General features: G+C 39.5%; 1 protein-coding gene across 2 annotated transcripts in view; it reads right to left on the bottom strand.

Annotated features, from left to right (window-relative positions):
* TBL1XR1 (TBL1X/Y related 1) overlaps positions 1-22,963 on the bottom strand; it is a 109,150-nt gene that overhangs the window by 19,496 nt on the left and 66,691 nt on the right. Inside the window, exons 3-5 of one of the 2 annotated variants that reach the window (XM_036388592.2) lie at positions 19,352-19,419; positions 2,477-2,579; positions 145-290 (exon numbers count right to left, since the gene is read on the bottom strand). In XM_036388592.2, coding sequence (XP_036244485.1) covers positions 145-290; positions 2,477-2,534 — 204 coding nt within the window. In that variant the 5' untranslated portion in view covers positions 2,535-2,579; positions 19,352-19,419. The remainder of the gene's footprint in view (positions 1-144; positions 291-2,476; positions 2,580-19,351; positions 19,420-22,963) is intronic. The other variant, XM_036388593.2, reaches the window with a different exon arrangement.

The raw sequence follows: 22,963 nt of genomic DNA, 5'->3' as shown, positions 1-22,963 counted from the left end.
CCACTAGAGTCATGGTGAACACCAGCAGTAAGGAATCTGAAGTAAAAGTAAGCAAACAAGATACAAGAAAGTTAAGAAAAAATACTAACATTCAAACTTACTGCAAGCAAGGACAAAATGCTCCTGCAGGCAAAGCCTCCTTACCTCATTAATACTGACTTCTGCCTCTACATACTGCAGACCTTTCTGGATGATGGAAATCAAAGCAGCTGGTGGCACCAGAGCACCATTTATATTAGACTGGCTGATATGGCTCTCTATACCAAAGGTAAATGCTGAATGGGAAAACCCTAAAGACAAGGCAAAGACATCAGAATTGATTTACAGATAGACAATGCTACTTGCTGTACCACAGTAGGACCTTCTGTTTAACACCTGTGCAAATTACACAAAGTAAAATGCTACAGAATGCTTCTAAACTACCAAAAACCTGTCAAAACACCTTAATTGCCTCAGAATTTAAGTGTACTAAAGGAGAAAAGCAAAGTTCATATATGAACACAACAATTATTAATTACAGTATCAACGGCAGAACATTTGTGCATGAATCAATATAAAATATACGATTCACTATAGCATTTAAATGTGTTTATATATTCACAAACTACATGTAAATATTATATCATATGCAGTATTTAATGAAATATATATATATATATCCAAGACACAAGACTCACTTGCTATTTTCACTCACTGATTTAATACCCATCAAAGTTAAATGGATCTGTATGTGAACAGAATTCAGCTTATGGTACAGTGCTGCCATAATTGTATACACTCTGTCATTTAGAGCTACATCAGCACTGTGCACTGATTAAGAAGTAGCAAACATGGTGCAGCAATAGCTGCTTGCTATTTATTTGATCACCTTGAAAAAGTGAATTTAAGCTAAAGAAAAATAGTTGTTTCAGCAAGTTAACTATTGTCATGGCATTTTTTCTTAAACCACTTTATTTTTTTTTCCTTCTTCCCTGTCAGGTAAGCAAGAAGCTGCCTGCACACTTTCAAATGAAGATGAAGCAATTTTATAAGTTTGGCTTCTACGACAAAAGCAATCTGCAACTGGAACAAGAGCGTGTAGTAGTTTTCAGTAAATTCAGGCAGAAAAATGAGGTTTTGCTTTCTTTCGACAAGCAGAAGCTGTAAAAGTCTGCCATCCACCATTGCTTCTGGTGCTTCTCTCCTCAGTTGGGGAAGTCCATGAGCAGTGGACATATGTTGCATCAGTCAAATGCATTTCCAACAAGCCTGAAGCCACCCATTAGCAATCACTAAACAAAAACTATGAATCAGAAGTTGAAACAATAAGGTAAAATATGAAATATATGTGTATATTTTCTTATATATATATATAGATAGTATATACATTAAAGCTGATCTCTTAAACTCCAGCCTTAAAAGTGTATTTTTTGCTTTAATATGCAGACTTCTTTTATGTACTGCTGAGATCATATTCCCTCCTGCCAGTTGACAATCATCACTTGTTCATTTACTGGGGCATGCCCTGACTTCCAGTCAGATCTTCCCATTCTAAATGTAGGCTGTGTTAAGCAATCAATATCACAGTTGTGAGTAAAAGATGATGTTGTCTCTTACAGAGCTCCACGAATAACCACCACCACAAAACTCCCTGAAGCCATATGGCTGCATCTAGAAACCCAAACATGCAACACAAATTCAAACTGCTGATCTGACTGGGCTGGGGAAGCTTTAAAAATAAGGGAGCACTGCTGCATTCTTGTGTTGTGCAGACACAGCCAGTGTGGAGGGATATGATAGGAAAAGGGTTTCTTTTCAAGTCCGACAATATTCAAGTGTCTTTTGCTCTTTCTCCTAAAAAGCAGGAGATTCTGGCTACTCAGAAAGACAAGATCCTCCAAAAAAAAAAAAAAAGCCTTCATCCCTGGAAGGGATGAAGGCTTTTGGGAACCCCAAGGGTTATTCCTGTAAAAAATCTGTTCATCTCTAAATAGAGTCAAGTGATACAAGTCATAGTCACAGTTGTCATTTCTTCCTTTGAAGCTCAGCCACATCTGCCCTCCCACGCAAGGAATTCGGCTCCACAACAGGACCAGCTGGCAGGAGCACCATCACTCCAAAACAACAGGAAAAACCAGCATTTTGCTGATCTTTCTATTTTCTTCTTCAAGCAGCCCTGAAGAAAATGGTGCAAAGCGCCATCATCCCCCTGTGGAGAAGTGATCTCCAGGAAAATGCATTTTAGCAATCAAGTGAGCCCTTGGCTGCTCGACTGCCATCTGAAGACTCCAAATGACTAAATCTGATTAAGTTACAGAAGGTAACTTGGCAGGAATTCATTCTCTTGTTGAGAAGAAACACCAAGAAACCGTTCAGACAGAATCCATGCCTACTGGCAAAATAATTAAATGACTCTGTCTTTGCTAAAGCCAGTTGCAGATGAAGATCAAATAAATTATGTATGCATTGTTTAATAACCAGAATTGTAAAAACTCACCTGACTCTTGCAAGTATCTATATACCAGGAAGTTAACCTCATCACTGCTTATACTCATCTTTATTCCCAGTTAAACCATGAGGTCACAACAAAGGACACAACCCTGAAAATAACAAAAAAGAAGTAGGTCAATTAAATATTTTTAGTACCTAATAGGTATTTCCCAACAAATGCTATATTTATAAAGTAAGTAGCTCCCTGGCAGCATAGACAATGGTTTTATTTTATAATGCAAATAAGTCTACTGGAGTCATTAAAAAGTCATTTGTCTCACCACAAAATAAAGGTCAGTAAATTAAATATTAACAAGCTGCATTCTCATATGATGCAAGTTGGTATGGACTGGGGAACTCTGCTGTTTAATAGCAGTACTAAAAAAGGCCTCCTATCACAGGTTTTAAAAAATAATCAAGTTTCATTACATTATGGAACACATTTCTTATAACATGGGTCTCTCTCTGCCTGGTTAACAAAGACCAAAAACTTGGTTTCACATTGGCAGGTTCTCACTTTTACATTCTTATCTATTCCAATTTTCAGGTATTCCTGCTCTAGTAAAAAGGTACAGAACAGTATGAGATACAACATGGTGTCTGCTCAAGCAAGCCCAGTTAATGCCACCAAAGATTAGAAAACATCTCAGCCATACCTTTTGGCTTTGCAAAAGGAATTCTTGACATTAGAAACAAAATTTAAACAGTTCATTTTAGCAATATTTCCCTAGGGTTTCAATCAGTGCTTCAAAATATTGATGGGATATATATATTTACACACACACACATTTTTTTTCTTGATTTTAGTAATGGCAAATATTTAGAAAGACAAATCATGTATCAGACTATATATACTTTTGATTATAAACTTGGAAAATATGAGGCAACAGCAGTCTTTAAAACATGAAGAGACAGAATACAGTATTTTTTTTTAACTCAAAGTATCATTTTTGAGAACATTCTCATGATGTCTGAATTTCTGAAAACTCTGACCTTTCCAAGTAAACAAGTGAAAACATCAGCTTTCAGAACATGTTATGAAATAACGTCCGCCTCCTGTTCCAATTATCTGTCCAGCACTTTCCATCAGCAAACCTTCCCAGGTTTTTACCCAGCTGACCACCACCATTGCTTCTCCTACACTGGAGTCTGAGAGGGCAAAGTGACTTTCCTACTGCTATTTGACAAAGTTCTACCTGGGATCTGATGTAAAAAAGTACTAGAGAGTGACTTTTCCTACTACAAGAGGGCTCCAGCCACATGGCTGCATGGACAGGCACTTGCCACGGCTGTTCCAGTGGGGAAGTGTTGAATACAAGACCCAGTTAAACCCCTCAAGAAGAGCAGAGGCTAAAGATGAACTTGGGTATGAAAATGAATTTATTTGCCTCACAGCACACATGGACATCCCCAAACCTGCCCCAGGCATGTGGTCACCCAGCTCACTACCATGCTGTGGGGGAGATGGCTTTAGTTTCTTAAGGAAAAAAAAATAAAATTGCAGTTCTACTTAAATCCTTTTCATTTCTAAAGGAAAAAGCTGCTCCAAGATAATGACTTCTAGCAAGTGCAACATGACTGGTACAGGAATGTACATGGATACCAGCCCTACCAACCTCTCCACAGCCTCACCCACACCTGGGGTACAAGACATCCCTGCCAAACTCCACTGAATACTTTGAGGACTTGTTTGCTGAGCAGAATGTAAAATTAATGGCATTTTTAGCCATTTCATGCATTAGCAACCAATTCCACCATGTGCAGGACCAGACACTGATTTTATTTAGCTACGTTTTGTTGCCATACATGGAGCAAATTATCTTTCTTTAAGACTTTTTTACAGAAAAATGCTGTAGGAAGAGGAACAATATTTTCCTTCAGAGGAGAAGGTAATTAACTTTAAAGAGACTCATAAAGAAGGTTTTTTTTTTACATTACATACACACACACACAAATGGCAGTGTTTGTTTCATGGGTCTGTCACTGAGTTTCAAAATCTTGCTGCATCACCAAAAACGATAGATCAAACCACAGAAATCTGATGAAAGTGCTATCTGTCACACAGAGAGGTCCTGAATTATTTATATAAAGAGGGCTCCCCCCTCAAAGCAGAACCGTGCAGGTGCCACATCAATTCACCTGTTACATAGCTGGGTAGCTGGAGGGAAAAAACAAAACCCAAATCTTTTTGCTTGTCTGTCAAAAGTGCTGTGCACTTTGACAAAGGAGGCTCATTTTTCAAGGCTGGTTCCGAGTGTTTCGCACAAGCAGCTCTGGTCCTGCCTGGCCATCGGGAGGTGGCACTGCAGCACCAGCTGTGGCACCCTGGCCACCAGAAAAACACAGAAACAGCCCCATAAACACACTCATGTTTGCCTGATGAGGGGCTTGAAACTGGAAAGGGTGCAAAAGGTTTCGGTGTTTTAGCAAAATACTGCTTTGTGCATGTTTTCAGTGCTCTTTTACATTTTCTGGAAGGGTTTTTCTGTGTTTCACCCACCCCAGGCCCTGTGGCTCGGGCAGAGCCTGGGGACAGCGTCCCACAGCCAAGTGACACAAGAAATGTCCGAAGAATGAGCAGCAAACCACCTTCCTTCCAACCCAAAGCAAAATGTCACCTTAAAGAGAAAATACAGGAGAAGAGGATACAATCATTATTTCCCTTTAACACACTTTGAATTAACACCAGGCTGCCAACTCTCACATTGTTTGTGACAATGGACATATGCATGTAGCCCCACATCCTAAAAAAATTACTTCATCAATGCTGGCTAATTCCCCCCAGATTCACTATTTCCACAAGCAATCAACTACTCATTTTGGACACTTTAATAGATATTAATATTGCTCTTCATTTTATATGCAGAAATTAAATCACTGAAGAGACACATAAAAATGAGACAAAAGTAAGAAGTTAACGTGTAACTCCTAGCAGTCTTAGATTTGTAGCCTAATTTGCATAGGGGCCATTAAAATATCTTAAGATATTTGCAGCTTTATGTCCCAAACCCATTCTAAAATTGTGATGAGATCCTTAAGGCCCTTTTTTTTTTCCTTGCCCTTAGAAACATTTCAGGTCTTCCTCAAAACATTCTGTGGAATTACATGGTAAAGTATGATGCACCCACACTGCTGTTTTAGAGCCAATTATGCTTTTAAAGGAAATCTCTCCCACTTGCCTCTACTTTTGTTTTGCACCCTGGAGCAGGCACAGCACATGTGAAGCGGATTTCTCACTGCTAAAACCAGGATTAAATAAATAAATAAAATACCCCATGATGGGTAAAAAAAAGGATGGGCATGAGAGCTTATGAATGATGCTCAAATTGCTCATGAGACCATACCAGGATCAATATTCCCTGCTCAAAAGAAAGTCCATTTCAGAAGGCATCTTCCCAGGTTTTATTTCCCTTCCCAGAGGATAGGCCTGTAGTTTGTAACACCACTGCTCAGTTAGAATCAGCACAACATCCAGATAGCCCAGGTAATTTTTAAGACTGCTACAGAAAGTCCCTAAAGTCCCAAAATTTATCAGGCATAACAGACATCAGCCATAAAAGCCAACTGTCTATAGAGATGCTAGCCTTGAGATTACTCACTAACAGGTCAGGAGCAGACAGGACACACACCTGTGCTTCAGACAACCTGACCCACTCAGTCCATGCCAGGAATCACACAAAAAATCGTTTGGAAGCTCCTTTTTCCAAAGGAAATGAGGTTTCTTATCCCAGAGACAACCCCAGCTCTGGCTTTGCTCCCAGCCTGGCAGAAGTGTGTCTGTGTTTCTGTGCCTGCCCCAGGGCAGACAGGGCAGGTCCCACCCCAGCACCTCTGTCCCTTGAGGACCATCCACACACTTCATACCTGGGCAAAATCTACACCTAAAATCCATTAAAAAGGAGACTGGATTCCACTCTCACCAACACCAGGTCTGATCAGTGCCCAACAGTGCAAACCTGGCTGTGCTTCTGACAAATCATTATTCCACTCCACATGTTTGCGCTAGCTTTGTGCTCCTTGTCCAGGCTCATGCCAAATGCTGGAGAACAGATGCCACTCGATATGGCTCCCGGCCTAATAGGTTTTTTAGGTTGTTTAGGGTTTTTCTCAGACAAATCTGAACTAGCAGAGAAAGTTTATACATCAGATTATTCCTGGGCATCTCTTAATCACCATTTGATAATGTATACTGGAGTTACACTACAATTAGAGCTATTGTATCATCAAATAACAGCCTAAGAAAGTGATATTTCTGCAGTTGTAGCTGGGCTCCAACACATTCCCAGTAGGTAGGATAACAGGAAAACCTGACAGGTTGCTGTGAATAATAATTCCCCAAAACCATACCAATCATTATTTTGATACCAGATATGATATGTTAAAGGGAGCAGCTAATGCTCTGGGCAGCTCTGAAGAATGCCTATTGTTCAGACATAAACAGACTGCTACATTTATCCATGGAAAACAGAAGTCTGGCTACAGAAACACTAAAACCACTACAAACAGAAATATTTCCATTAGAGCTTTTATTTTTTCATTTTCTGCAAGAAATCCAGACAAGTATTTTACTAGCATATGTGCACAAAAACATTTTATCAATTGTTGCTTAAGAGTATTTCTTGGTTTTAATGGCCATGATGATTAAAATAAAAAGAGCAAAGGGTGCTGTTTCAATCCACTCAGACCAAATTCCTGGATGTGTGAGGTTTCAGCAGGATTTCTTTCAGATACCAAAGCCACCACAGGTTACAGGACTGGAGATTTAAACCACAAAACACTGTTCCTTGTGGCTGCTGTTCTACTAAAGCTTTCTCCAAATGCTTTTCCCCAAGACATGGTGGGTCCTTCCCCAATGGCTGAGGAAATTCCTAAGTTTACATCAAAAGAAGAGTTCTGCATAGCCCTTTAAAAATGCTTTACAAAGGAAAACTCATAAAATTAATTAGTGGTTCCTTTATATCAAGCATGCAGTCTATGACTCGTGTTGTACATCCTTCTGTGTAAGAATTTATTAGATACCAATTTCAATCAAAATGAACATTTTGTCACACCGTAAAAAGAAAAAAAAAAGGTTGACTTTTCTTCCAAGTGTACCAACTACTTGCTCTAAACACTCTGTTTGCTCTTTCACATCTTCACTTGAGTGATGCCAGCCAATACTGTATTGGGCACAGTGCAATTGAACCCTAGGTAAGGTTTTCCTACTATCTGATGATCTGCAGTTAGGAATTCTAACATTCTGAATGAAAAGAAAAACATTTTTTCTAGTTAAATGCCCAAGTGTTTTCTGTAATATCTCAAAATAGTGCTCTCATTTTCTGCATTTTTACCTGTGCCTTTAAACTGCTATAAGCTAAATGCCCTTTTGTTTAAGATTTAATAACATGTCAGATGTGCACTCGAACAAAAATGATCTGTAATATTATCTTATCAACCTTCTTACTGATTTCTCATATCAGGCTTTGCTAGTTTTCCTTCTAGTAATTTAAACCAAGAGATGCTTCTCATGTTCATTGTTTAACTCTATTGCTTTGCTTTTAACCTCAGGAATATAGCTTAATTTCTGAACACTAAAAAAAAATAACTTTTCCTTTCCTCATCTGAATTGCCTTCCTTAGCTCAGGCAATAAATATTTGTATTCTGTACTTCAGCTTTAGTGACCTAATTTATGGCAACAGTCTCTGCCTTTCCATGCCAATTTGAGAGTATGAAGAATACAAGATGACAAAGCCAGTCTGAAATCTTCTGAAGAAAAAGAATTACAACCCTGAAAAGGAAGAGAAGGAAAAAAATAAAAACCAAACAAAACCCACAACAAAACACAAAATCACCCAGAACCTTGGCTAAAAGTAAGTTACTGTCTACTTATCTGAAAAATGCAGCCCAGTCCTGAGTACAGTTACAAAATATGCTGCAGATGAAGCCCATTTGTTGATTTTGCCTAGAGCAAAGTAGTATTTAATTACTGAACTCCAAATCTCCTCCCCAAAGTCCCATGCTGTGTGACCCAGGAGCTGGAATTCCGGATGTGACAGCACAGACACGAGCAACAGCATATCCAGTATTGTGTTTCCACAGCTATGGCTGCAGAGCTGCAAACTTCTGTGCTTTCTGGAGTTGAAAATACATCTTCCTGACCAAAGATACAGGGATTTTTCTGGTATTGACACTTCATTCAACACTTTATGTTCTTAAAACCTTTTTTCTTCTCATTATTACAATGCAACGCCAGAAGAAATTATGTTTGGGGAAGATTCTCCTTATTTCCTGTATCAGAATAATAAAGACATATTGTTTATTAGTATTTTAAAGACTTTTCAACTCTCTGGGTAACAATGAAAGTAGACACAGATGGACTAAAGGATCTCCAGAGGTCCCTTCCAATGCCAATCATTCTGTGATTCCGTGACATCTCTTTAAAGGCACAGCTCTCCTGCATGACAATTACAACCTTGCTGAAATGCAGCTAGTCCTGATACATCCTTCTGCACATGCAAACATGTTCCCTTATAACTTAAAAGCCAAACTCAGCTGCTCAGAACATGCAATAAAACCTCCAGCAGTAAGTCCTGCCTCATTTTTGATTACTTCATGAAAGCCATCCCTCCCTGACTCCCCACAAGATCCCAAGCCCAAACATCTTGTTTAGTGAAAGATTTTTAATCACAGAGCTCAGGCTTCCTGATGGAGACAAACTGGGATTAAGTGAAAACTGTCCAGACATAGTTGCTCAAAGATTAAACCACCACCCTCTTTCAAAACTTGAATAATCATCAGAACACACCAGGAAATACAGCTAAACATTATGAAATGCTCCTGGATCAATTGTCTAATTCAGACCAAAGGCATTTTTAGAAAGGAAGAACCTGTGGCTTGATGGGTTGACCTTCAGGGTTAGACTGTCCTACCCACACACAAGTTGGACAGATCATTATGGCAGCAAAACTGCAAACGTGGCATTTGTAAAACTGATTAGAAAGTGATTGGTCCTGATTGATGACCAGAATTAGCAGAATCACCTGAGGGAGCACTGGTGTAGGTTTGCACTCCTTCAAGATGACCTGCAAGGTCCAAATTTCAGGCTCTGTGAGCTAAATATATCGCTGTAATGGAGAGGGAAGTACCACACAAATGCTTGGCATTCCTCCAGGGAGAGACATCTGTCCATCTGTCCCTCAAAAAGGGAAAATCACCTTATTAGAGGGGCATCTCAGAACAGTGGTAACATCAAACAAGCTCTGCAGCTTCCATTCTTTAGGCCATTAGAAGGATGTCCCTTTAAACAGTTACAGTCCTTCAGGAATACCTAATTCCAATAAGACAGACTTCTGCAATCAAACTTTTAGACCCTGCCTCAAGAAGGCTTTGTGAAATTGTTCAATGGCTTTACTAAGTGCTAAAATAGCTGCCTGCTAATGCTGCCTGGATCTAGACACAGAACAGCTGCTGGAATCCAGTCCAAGAAAGGTGAAAACTGGAAAAAGCCTTTTATGCAACGTTGTTTAAAATCCTCTATATGCCTTTTTGGCATGCACCTGGTTTTAAGCATGCAACTATACGGCTGCTGATCTCCTGTGCTGCATTAAAGCCTTTGCAAGAAATTAATTATGGATGAATGTGGGAGCACACCCATTAAACCTCGCTTGGATCAAACTGTGTAAAAAATTCTGAGAAAATAACAGATTCAGAAGAGCCCTTGAGTCAGTCAAAATGAGCCCCATCAAGGGCTTCTGCTGAGACTAAGGAGGGGAAGGGCAAGGTCCAAAAGTGATTTTCTATTTGTGAACACCACCACTGAAAATAAACACAACTCCTGTGGTTCAATCTTTTTGATCAAGAACCTGTAGAAATTAACAGCTAAACGGGGTTAAAAATCTCCATACCGTGCTAAGTTTCTGCTCTCACTTGATTTATTCTCATTTTCACTGCTAGAAAACCCACTAAATAACATGGCCTGTAAGTCTGATCAGGAACATTCCATTTTTTCCAATATGTTCTTCCTGATGTTCCCACAATAGATCATTCAGGGCTCTAAGGGACTGTGTCAATTGAATTGAATGATGTGGTCGCCTGCTGGTACATAAATGCAAAAGCAAAGCTGAGGGGGTTTATTTTCAAAACAGGAGACATTGATCCTGTGACAATGTTCCATTACCCTGACTTTATTTCTATTAGAGACAGTGATTACATCTACATCAATTGCTTGAGCTGATGGATACTGGTGCACTAACAGTGACACGGTTTTTCACTGGGCTGCTGCTGGCTTACAAAACAAGACTCATTCTCCAACTAATGCCACTTATTTCTCCATGGAAAACTGCTGCAGTTTGGGCAGACTTTTGTAATTAGTCAGTTCTCAGCTGTCTGTGGTTTTTGGGGGAGTTTTGTGTGTTCTGTAAATCTTACTGTGGAATGGTGATTAGTGATTGTATAGCCTGGCATGGATTCTATTTGTTATGATTAAAATATTTACATTGCTACCTGCTGGTAATAAAACAGCAGATGTAGCTCCCAGAAGCAGCTGTGGGAAGGTATTCCTGCACTCCTACAACAGCAGCCCTATCTTGACTGGGGTTTTTCCATACGGCTGTATGGGCTCCTCTTCCCTTTTCATGCACTGTCACCCTTTTGCAGCTTCTGCCCACTGCCCTTGCTATCTTTCCCAAGCTGGTGATCCATCTTCCAGCTTTCATCTCTTCATCTGACATCCGATCTCAAGCCTGTGGCCACACATTTGCCCTGGTTTTCACCTCCTCACCATGCACTGCCTACACGTACTCTGCACTCCTGAGCCCATCTCTCCAGAGCATTCATCTGTGCCTCCTTCAGTCCCTCCTTTTTCTATGTCCTTTCATTACTATTCCATTACGACACAAGTTGCTAACATTTTGCACAAATAAATTCTGCTGGTTGGAAAAAAAAAAATCACTTCATAATCAACAACAGTGTTTTCTAGTCCAAGTAAACCCTGTTCATTTTATTTGTCCTTGTTTGTTTAGCCTGGTGCCCTGAGTCATGTCCTGAACAGCCTGCAGGAGAAAGGCCATTGTCTGACGCACTTCAGTGTATTTACCAGCATGGGTTCCCTCACTCCTGATAAGGAAGTTTTTTAATGTTGCCATAACAACAAGAATTCGAGGTGATTCAGAGTGACACCTGCACAGAGTAACCAAGCACTGCTCTGAGCTCTCAGTACCTGAACAGGTGCAGAAACTGGGACCAGAGCAGGTCTGCAGAGCCAGCCAGCACCTCCTATGTGCCCCAGGTTGCTGCCTACAGCTCAGCACAGCCCAGGGTTAGCTGGGCACCTCCCTGCTCCAGTCAGCGTCAGACTGCACATCTAGATTTTTTGCACAATCAGCAGCAAAATAAAAAGAGTCCAAAATGTGCTCTGTGGTGTGACTGGGGACTTGCAAGGCTGAGCCTGCAGGGATCCAAGCAGCCCTTGCCCAGCAGTTCTGAGAGCAGTGAATTCTGCTCCAGTTTGGAGTCCACAATTGAAAACACTCATTGGTGACCACTTCTGCCTGACGGTGCTGGAATAGGCTTTTTTTTTCAAAACACTGTATTTTTGGGTTTTATTAAGGTTGATATCATTACTTGGGTAACTACATTAAATTTCTGCAGGTCTTTGGGGACTGGTTCCTCTTCCCTGGTGAACAACCAAATTAAAACTGAAAGCCAAACATGCATCAGTCTGGGCACAGACTGATGAACACGACCTTTCCCAACAAAGGATCCACTCCCTCACTGACCCTGCCCCTCAGGTCTGAGCCTGAACACTCTCATCTCAGCTTTTTAAGCACCTCCAAAGTTGTTTGCAAGTGCAGGTATTATTTTCAGTGTAAAAAGTTGACAGAACTACTCCATAAATAATACTGACCATGTAAATGGAGCAGGAAAAGCATTTCCTGGAGTGGAAGGATGCTCTGTGTGTGTGTGTGTGAGCATCTTTCCTGACCCCTACATTGTTTTAGAAAACATCAGGGATTATCAGGCACAGTACAGCTTCAGCAGTGTTGAGGATATCAACATATGAAAAAGAGAGAGGCAGTAACAAGGTGCTCAGTGCACAGAACAGGTCTTGAAGAGGCTTTGATCAATTCTAAACGCAAATAAACCCAGCTTATTTCCCCATAGTTAAGCCTAGGCTTTTATGCCTTTCCCATGAGAAAAGAAGTTTTGGAATGATGTACTCTGGCAGAATCTAATTTAGGAATAAATAATTTTTCTGAAATTCCTTTGTGATGCATAAAAGCTGCCAATTCTTTTCCTGAGGCAGATGTCTTGCTGAACAGTAACTGCTCTGAGTCCCAGGGTTTCTGAAAAATTAAGGATGAAACACAAAACCCCTGTGAGGGAATACCATAATGGGGTGAAAAACGAAAAAAAATCCAATCTAACAACCCCACAGGACATAGAGAAGATCCTTTAGTTACAATTTATTGAAATTTCAAGTCAAGAAAATATGAACTGCTAACAAGGAAAGATAATTTCCAGCTTTAGTGGTCATTTATCACAGAATCAGCTCAAGAGCAACTACATCAGAACCTGCTACTTACTGAAGAGGAGGCCAGATTTCTTAATCCATTTTTAAATTTGGAATGAAGAAAAAGAATAGGGTGCCCTTTGGACAGGGAAAACAATTAATTAGCTTTACTAACAATGCTGGGGTTTGTTGTAGATTTTTTTAAGAAAAAAACCTTGAATACCTCTGACTTCTTAGGACAAGGTCAGTATTATTCATGAGTTGTGGATTAATGGCAAACAGGTAGATTGGTACTTGTGAACCTTAATAGCAGAAATACACTGCACTTCAAACAAGCTTTTCTCCATTTACCCAGATATTAAACATGCTAAAAATCTAATGTAGTTGGCCAGCAGAATTTGGTATCAAAAATACAGGCTAACATTCATCATATTTAGTATTCAAAATTTTCCACAGCCATAAAACAGATCCTAAAGGCTGGAATAAATTAAGTGTAAAATGACAGGTTCTTCTAGCCCCATACGTTCACCTCAAGAGATTTAAAGACGTGTAACTCACAACTGACTGCAGCATTATGCATGAATGGAGTTCTAAAGAAAGCTTAAGAAAGTTTATCCTCAGAACAAAAACTCAACTCTTTGCTTTGCCCAAGCAGTTTCACATTCACCTCTGTTCACTAAAGCAGCCTGAAAGGAGCCTGTGGGAATCTGCAGGTAAATAACCATTATGAGTGCAGGATCTTGAAAAAAGTGGAAACCCCCGCACCTTTTGCCAAACCAAAAGTCCCAGATAACGTGTTTGTGCAACTGGTCCCATGAATGCAAAACCAGAATCCGTGTGAACCTCCAAGAGCCGTGTCTACTCCCACCCTGCCTGCACTATCCCTGCCCAACTGGGTGCTGATCTGCAAAAAAAGCCTCCTTTCCTCATACCACTACACCATCTTATTCTTAAATAAAAGCAAAAGCAACAGCAGTATGTAAAAAGTGCAAACCACAGCTCTGGGTCTTGAAGAAGCCATCTTAGAACTACAGCACATTTTTGTTCAGGAATAATCAAACTGCGGCTTCTGAGGACAAATGTCAGAAATCAGTTACCAGTGTAAACAACATCAGGTGCAAAAGGGCAGTACAAAACCATCTTCATCTAGGTTTTTTTTCAATAGTTAAAGACCAATTAGCAGGAAAAAAAAATATTAAATCAGATGTTCATCATTTTAAAAAAAGATGTACTAATTAAAACAAATTTAACACTTACAAATTTATTTCAGAAAAAGGGCCTGTGAAGTGAATCAGAAACCAACTGTATTCACTTTGGCACCTCAAGATTTAATTTCAGGTGAACTTTGAAGTTAGGCAGCTAAATTTTCCTGAAGGACCTAGATCACCTAGATGCCATATCAGAATTATTTCTAAAGAAGAGGATGTGAAGTTCTTGCCTTTTGTGGCTACTTCCTACCAAGACCCATCTCTCAAAAGCCACGAAAGAAATTAAGAAACAAACACTGTCTGACAAACATTAATTTTGGTATTCAAAGAGGCAGAGCTCTTCTTATTTGTTAAACTTAAATATTAGGGAGGGAATACCCATGATCTCAGCCCTGCTACAGACACTGGGCATGGCCACTGAGAACACGAGTGACTGCAGCTGCAGACAGCCCTGATTCAGTGTCCCAGGCAGTGACACAGCATCATCACTCTACTCATCCCATTTTCCATCTGCAACTGAAAATATCAGGAATGTGAGACCAATGTAGAAATTCCCATTTCTTTTTTCACTGCTCTGTATGTCAATCTGCAATAGTGGTATGACTTATCATGAAGTAATAGAGGAATAAAGCAACAGCAACATCTCAGAGCTGCCAAGGCAGGAGGGATGGAGGAGTGTGTTCCTGAGACAGCCTGGAAAAGTGGCCAGAGGTGGGGTAGGGGCCACAGGGTCAGTCACTAGGGCAGAGTGCTGCTTTACTTTTACAAAATGAAAGACTGGGCATTATTCCTTGTAGGATGGATGGGGGGTAGCACGGTCGGGACAGACGGAGACGAGAGATCTCTGGAGCCAGGTCATGGAACTTGTGGGTTACTGCAAAGGGCCTGGGTGCAGGGCCCTGCTGGGAGCTGCCAGGCACAGATCAGAGCAGGACTGAGAGAAGAGAGGGGAGAGAGGATGAGAGGGTAAGAGAGTAAAAGGCAAGAGCTAAGAGACAAGAGGTAAGAGCAAGAGTAAGAGCTAAGAGCACAGAAAAGTGAGCGAAGCTCCCATTACAATACAATAAATCATCTTCTGTGTTGAATATTCTGATTCTCACTAACCAATCTAGTACAAGATACAAATCCTATAGCATTTCCATACAACCTATAGGAATCACTACATTACCATACTGTGCTACATTTCAAACCCTAAAAACTCCTCTTTGGACCCCTTCTGCCAAGCTGGCAGGGTCTGCTTGGACCCTTGGACCTGCCTGCTTGCAGAGGGTCTTGTTTCATCAGAAGGGGAGCACCTTCAGTGGCCACACTGTTGTTTTCTCATTGTTCAGTAATGAAGGGATCTCAAAGCTTGCCTTCATTTCAATCTCGCTTATAGTTTCTATATTCTCAAAATCTTTTGCCAGACAATCATATTTATAAGGCTTTCCTGTTTCATCTTCCCCAACACTCTGTCCTCATGGTCCCTTCAGGGCCCAGGAGGCAGTGAGGTGACAACCAAGGGACGAGAGGGGCAGTGCGGTGACCCTCGGTGCAGTCCCGCTGTGGGACTGGAGACCCTGGTGGGCACACAGGCAGCTCTGACAAACACCTCAGCCCCAGGAACTCTGCAACAAGGGACAGATTGTTTTCTAAGCCTGCAAGTATCTCTTCCCTTAATTTATACAATTTTCAGTTTCTGCTACAGGAACCACCCTCAATGCACACATTTCATCTCTGCATCCCTACGTCCTACTCTGTACCATACCTCAAATCTGACCGTGGAGGTTTTCATGAGCAAAACCTGTACTGTCTAGGTATTAGTGCTGTGTATTTTGGCAGAGACATCTCCATCTAGATCAGCTATACCAAAAGTTCAATAAGAAGTTGTATTGATTTTTCCCTTCAAGCATATATATATTTGATGAAAAACCTCACTCATGCCTCCAAAAATTGCCTAGACATTAAGCTGATCCCCCTTCTGCCTTCAGCATCTGCTTTTTTTTTTTCTCAAAATGAAGCTGTATCAAGGGTCTTTTGACAGAATATTAAGAATAGCATGTATGCTGAAGTGATATGTCTGTAATACATGGAAGAGGCACACGACACTGTCAGTGCCATCAGCCTCCTTGACCAGATTCTCCATTCCCTGCAATATACCTTTTTTTTTTTTTACTGGGAACTGTTCCAATATCTGAATCATCAAGACAAGCCTTTTCTTTCACAGAAAGCTCTGAAAAATAAAAACAAGCTTCTTTCCTTGCCTGTAGAAATTGGAATATTTTGCCTGACTCAAATTATCCCACACTAAGGACAACTTTGAATAAATGCCAAGTTCTGATACTTCATCAGCGCTTAAGTCTAAAGGCATATTTATACTACTGCAAAGGAAAAATTCCCAGAGATTGGATGATTGTGCCTGCCATAACACAGCCCCAGACAGCTCCTACACATTGCAAAGTCACCTGCATCTCTAGAAGTAATTGCATTGTTGATCTTGGAAGATTAAAGCAGCATACCAAATGCTCCTCTTCCTAATTTGGCACTCTACAGAAGGTCTAACTGGTAAAAGGAGCCTGAACACACCTGTACAAGAATATATAATGACATTCAAAAATATATTTAAAAATAGTTTAAAAGAACACTATTTTGCTTTTCTGTATAGCACATGGGATATAAAAAAGCTGTACTAAAGCAGCCTGTGGTATATAAAGTTTTTGTTTTGTGAAGGAATCATCCTCCCAAGCTGTATGCAAAAACTTGCCTGAGTGCCTAACCCATACATAAAAACTTTAAAATTTAAAGCTGTTGGCTTTGTACAGTAGAAGCAGGAGAGTCTACTGAATAAACTCTTATCAAATGGGCTGAGAGTCACAAGGGATCCAATTAAGATAAAAAGTTCAAACCCAGGACATTTCCTCTTCTTTCTGACTGTTCAGGCCAACATCAGACATCTGTTCTCACTAATTTTTTAATTAATCCCCTTTGAAGCAAACTATTCAAAACCTGACAATACCTCATCTGTCTGATAAGGACCCCCCTCCAGCAGAAGGTGCTATTTTGAATTAAAATGCTCCTCCACTGATGCAATTGGAAACACAACCACAGCTTTGTGTAGAAAAACCAGTTTTGCTGAGTCAAGCTAAAACATTAGCAGAGATGGAAATACACCCTGCCTTGTAACTGCAGGCCACTATTACCCAGGCAGCTGCACTGAAATGGGCTGCAGCTTGTCCCACAAGTGACCTCTGCTCTGCCTTCTGCAGAATGAACCAATCACAGGAACTGCTTCTGCTAGTTCAGTGTCAAACAAATTACATAGGATGGCTTTTGACAAAAAGAAACTCATCATCTTTGGTTACCTCTACCTCGCCTCAAACAGATTCTATGCACATAAAATTCTGCTCACCCTTTTTCAGTAATGGGAGCATTATTTGAAAATAAAGAGATGATAGAGATGAAGAAGTCCATGACTTTTCCAGATGACATTATACTTTAATAAGTACTGCACAAATTGCTCACAACATTTTGAAAAATTTTCAGTATTTCTCAGACTCCAAAGAGCTCCCATCATCTTTCTTTTCTTACAATATTTATAAAGCGATGATGTTTTTACTTTGCAGAATTGCCATTTAACATTCTTGAGTGATGCTACTCAAACCTTCCCAAAGCCATTTCTCTCCTGTAAATCTAAAAGCCCATTTTCTGCCACTCCAAGACTTAGAAATTCTAAAGTAAGCCTACATGCATGAGTGGTGCATGCTCCTGGCATTATGGATTTACAGGACTGGAAATCACACAGTGTGAGTAGTGCCATGCCCAATCATTTTAGACAAACCAACCTAGTGCCATGGCAGAAGGAAAAATGGCTTCAGTCTTTATTCACTCACAACTTCCAACACCTTTTGCTGCTTTAATTTATCAGTCCAGAGACTTCTCAAGCAAGGACACCCCTCTCTCTCCTCAATATCTCCAATGCCTTATTTGTTTCTTAGCTTGACCAGAAAACCCCATTGAGAAATTCTTGTGGACCCCACCTTGTTTTTAGAAGGTACACATGGATACAGATCAATCCAGAAGAATATTTAAACATATTCCAGCCCAGCTGCCTTCAACTGCTTAAGTGATGTGTTGGAGCAGAGCCAGTACCACACTACCCTGCAAGACCACAAAGAACATCAGCAATATCCTTCTCTACCTTCTGGGGGGCTACTTGCAAGGTAGGGTTTGTTAAAATAAATTCCCTCTGTCTCTGAGTGCCCTCTAATGACCTAGGACAGCACACATAGAGAGTTTGCCAAAAATTTTAAGGGATTGCAAATTTAAAAAAAAAAAAAAAAAAAAAAAAAAAGGAAGGGGGTGCAGGGGAAAGAAAAGACATCTGCTACACCCACAAGACATTTGTTAAATTATGGTATATATTAAAAATTCTACAGATACAAATGTGGTCTCAGTTATCTCCTGCTGAAAGAACAAATGCTCAATTGTGCTCTTGCACAATACTTGAGCATGGCTGCTGATGGCCTGGTGCACAAGGAATTTTCCCTTTCTAAGAATAAGTATAGGTAATCTCATCTCCCTTGTAACTCCAGCCATGGAGAAGAGATAAGAAAACATATCTAAGGAAAAGTTTCCAAAACCAAAAGAAATGATACAGGGATCGCAGTTCCATACATTTAAAGAAAATAACTGCAGAATCATGACTGTACATCACATTTAAGAAGACACTAATAACAACACACAGTCTGCATATTTGCCCTCTGAACCACACACTTGTATTTTCCTTTAGGAAGACAAGACTTTAGCACTCGAAAAAAACATACTATTATCAAAATACAGTAATTTTACACCCTTTTTTAGAACTGATACACACCGAGGCAATAGTGACTCCACACTTCAAGGAGACAAATACAGTTTTTACAATGTGTTTTGACAAAAGGTCTATTTATTATTATTTCCATAGTGTGAATTGATGTGTTATATCATAACTCTCAACAAAATGAATATGGATTTACACATGAGACACTAACAGCTCCAAAAGGAGCTGTTAAAGACCATTGAATAAAAGAACACTTAATGTAAGGATTCAGTGAACTGCAGAAACTGATACCTAACAAATACTGTAAATGCAGGTAATACTAAATTGTACCAAACTACAGCCCACTTTTATGACAAATAAATAGATAAATCATTGAGTGTCCTTACCAGAACTACTCTCTGAAACCCCACAAAATTGTGATGTGGCAGCAGTACAGCCCTTGGTATTACACCACCTGTAACACAAACCATATTATGATAGTTTCTATCAATATTTATTTTAAAGGATGAAAAAAGGATAAAAGCTATTTTTCTACCAGTCTTTTTACTGAAAGAATTAAAACAACATTCAGTTTCCTACTGATAACAATATATGCTTAGTTAAGAAAATAAACAAACAAAAATTAGAGACCTTAATTATTTACATGGAATTTATTTTAAAAAACAAATTACAGTCACAGTTTCAACTCTATCCTCTTCTCACTCTTTTAGTTAAAAGCAAATCCCCACCACAGAACAGCACATTAACTTCAAAGGAATTTCTGTTCTTTTTGTCTGTCCACATTGACAAAGTGAACTTTATGAGACTCCAGAAAAAGTTTACAAAGGGGTAAGTATTGATGCAATAGATATTGCAGTGCTAACCAATACAAATAAAATGATTCAATAGGAAGATAAAAACCAGGAAACACAAGGCTATGATCAAACCATCCAGTGTTTTCAAAAGTGACCATTCAGGAGCTGAATTTCACACCAACAAATTATAAAGAGCCAGTTATATGAACAATCCTTAAAATACCTTCATTAAGTTCATTTCTACAGGTGACTTCAAAATTAAAACATTACACACCTGTGATCAGAATAATTCCTGATCCTGTATTTGTGTAACATGCTGATTCCTACCACCAATATTCATTACAGATTAAATCATTAGAAAGTGATCTTATGTAAACTAAAGGATTAAGGAGAAGATTGAAGGCAGAAGCACAGGAGCACTGTCTGGGCACCACAAGAAAAGAATCCACATGTCAAAAAAATGCTGTTTGAAGCAGGATGCACTCAATAGTGAAACAGCTAACTCTGCCCTCTGGAAGGGGATCAGGAAAGGAACAAACAAGTTTCTAAGTACTGAACTCCAGCTACAAAGGCTCACCAAATTCATTACAAGTAACACTAAAACTTCCACAGCACCTCCTTAATACTAGGATTAAAACCAAGGAAGGCAATATATGCCTTAAACAGGACTTAGCATTTCAGACTTTCCATCATCCTAAAAGCAGTGACCTCTAAGAAACCCTCTGCTATTTTGTCTGTTTCTAAGCTCAATAAGACTTGAATTTTTTTTCCTCTTTTGACTGGGGAGCCACAGGGTATTTTGGTCAGCAATCATTTTCCATGTGTCAGTTCCCAAGAGAATCAAGTAAACTTCTTTCTCCTCTTTCCCTCCAGAAAAGCCTCCAACAGCCAAATGCACAATAATCTCCAAAAGCATGATACCACCACCCTGGACTGGAAAAGTGTCCTGGTCCTCCTTTAACACTGACAGTAGTTCACAAGAACTAAGTGAAAAAGTCCTGACCCTCCATTAATGTAATTTTAATTCCCTGCTAGGCCATTATGTACTGCTTTGATCATTTCTACAAACCTAACTGTATATGCCAACTGCATTGCTAAAATTTGATTTGGAAAAAACAATCAGAAGCAAAGTTTAAAAGCTTATAAAATTTTAACTCCAATTGCAAAAGGTCATGAAAAGGGGATGTTGATCCTGCTGGTTGAACAAACAAGACAGAGCAGTAAGTTTCAATTTTTATGCTTTGAACCTTGTACACTTTATGTTTACATTAAGGTTTTTTCATTCATTTGGAACAAGCTCTGCTGAAGGAAATAACTGGAATTACCCCCAAAATGATGCCAAACAACAGAAAGAACCCGGAGGCCCTACAGGAGAGCAGAGCAACCACCACACCCCTCAACAGGAGCTGCTTTAAGAGGAATTCCTTTCCTCTCCACAGTTCCCCACAGAGCACACAAGAAAACACAAAACACACTCAACACAGAATTTCACCATTGCATGAACCTCCCTGCAACAGCAGAAACCTGCTCAGCTCCTTCAGCCATGGCATGGAGAGGGCTGAGGGAACAACAACAATTAAATGCGTGGCCTAACTTAACAGGGCTTTTAGGAATGACTAAGCAATAAAAGAAATTTTTCAGATGGATCCTGATAGTCAGCTACTTCTGCAGGCACTTGCAGCTCATAACATGACCATCAGAGAATCCGCTAGATTTTATTTTTTATGTGCTTCAAATTAATAAGAATAAAAATTTTAGCATGTGCTGCACAGACACATTACTTAAAGACCCTATATATAATGTTAGTGATGTGAATAGAATTTGTGGCAAAAAACCCTTCACATACAGTGAAGGATGTAGGATAAAAACTTCACATTTAACGATATTTCTACCAAGTGATATGATGAAATGAACCCCATCTCAGGGTGCTCACCTGTAATCACAGGGCATAGTTTCCATTACTACACCTACTCTTCAGCTGTGAATTGCTTCGAAGTTACTTAGTATTTTATTTTTCTTTCTTACAAGATGCGTATCTATGTGTATTTCAGAAACCTGAAGAGAATCAAACTGTAAACCTACAGTCTCATTAATGAAAAAAAAAGTTGAACAAGAGAGGAAGGAGTAAAGAAATTTTCCAGCCTTGGGGAGAGGACTAGAACAGAAAACACTGTAAAAATGTGCAAGGCTTGAGAATCCAACATTTTACGTGATGCTAACAGGGAAACTTAACAACTGTGTCTGTTACTAAAATGCTCACACTCCATAAGAATTTGTGCATCGTGAGCATGAAATCTTCCCCTCTGCAGCTTAAAATATCTGTGCATTTAAAAACCATCTGCAAAAATAGACATAAGTTCCCCACTGCAAAATTAATTAGAGAGCAGGAATTTCATCTCACTACCACCAATATATGTGATGATGCCACATGTAAACACATTGCACTTGCCTTGGCACTGGAGAGCAACAGAGATGGTAAATTTAATAAGATTCTGTGAAAATGTCACTTTCTTGAAGAAGCTGATTAATACCAGTGAAGGTGGAGGATGGGCACCCAAGAAAGCCATGCTGGATTAACCTGCCACTAGAGCATGCTCCCTGATCAGCCCAGAGCCCATTTACCCATTCCATTGGTGGGGTTTTTTCCAAAACATTTTTTTATTTTTCTTCTCTTGTATTTATTTTAAACAAAAACCATACTGCTATTAGATTAGGACTTAATTTTTATATTTAAAAAAAAGTAAAAATAATCAAAAGGTTTTTTCAACAAACAAACAAGTAACTTTTACTTTTTTTAATGACTGACTAGGGTTTTGCTTGTTTTGATTTCAAACCATATGTAGTTAGGGAAAACAAGACAAAAAAGTAAACTATGTGGTCATTAAAATACTGATGTGCCTTTTATAAACTGAACGTGGCCCATCAGGGAGAGAGGAATTGCTCACTTTTAGGAAGTATTGTTTACTGCTGCCTTCCCACTAGACCACCTGTTAATAATATTTGATGTTGTTTTCTTTCTGTGCAATGAGTATGCCTATAAATGAGATATTTCATCTGCTTGCTACAACTTATTCCCTCTAATGCCTCTATTTCAAAGACCATCCAACCAACAAATGACACCAGCCTCAATGCAATGTCCCAAGTGAATGTGCATCTTTGCTGCTCTTCCTTATCCACTGTCATTTCCATAATTCATCCTCTTAA

This window comes from Molothrus ater, chromosome 10 (genome assembly GCF_012460135.2).
Source record: "Molothrus ater isolate BHLD 08-10-18 breed brown headed cowbird chromosome 10, BPBGC_Mater_1.1, whole genome shotgun sequence".
Classification (NCBI taxonomy): domain Eukaryota; kingdom Metazoa; phylum Chordata; class Aves; order Passeriformes; family Icteridae; genus Molothrus; species Molothrus ater.
This window is presented reverse-complemented; position numbering and strand designations above follow the sequence as displayed.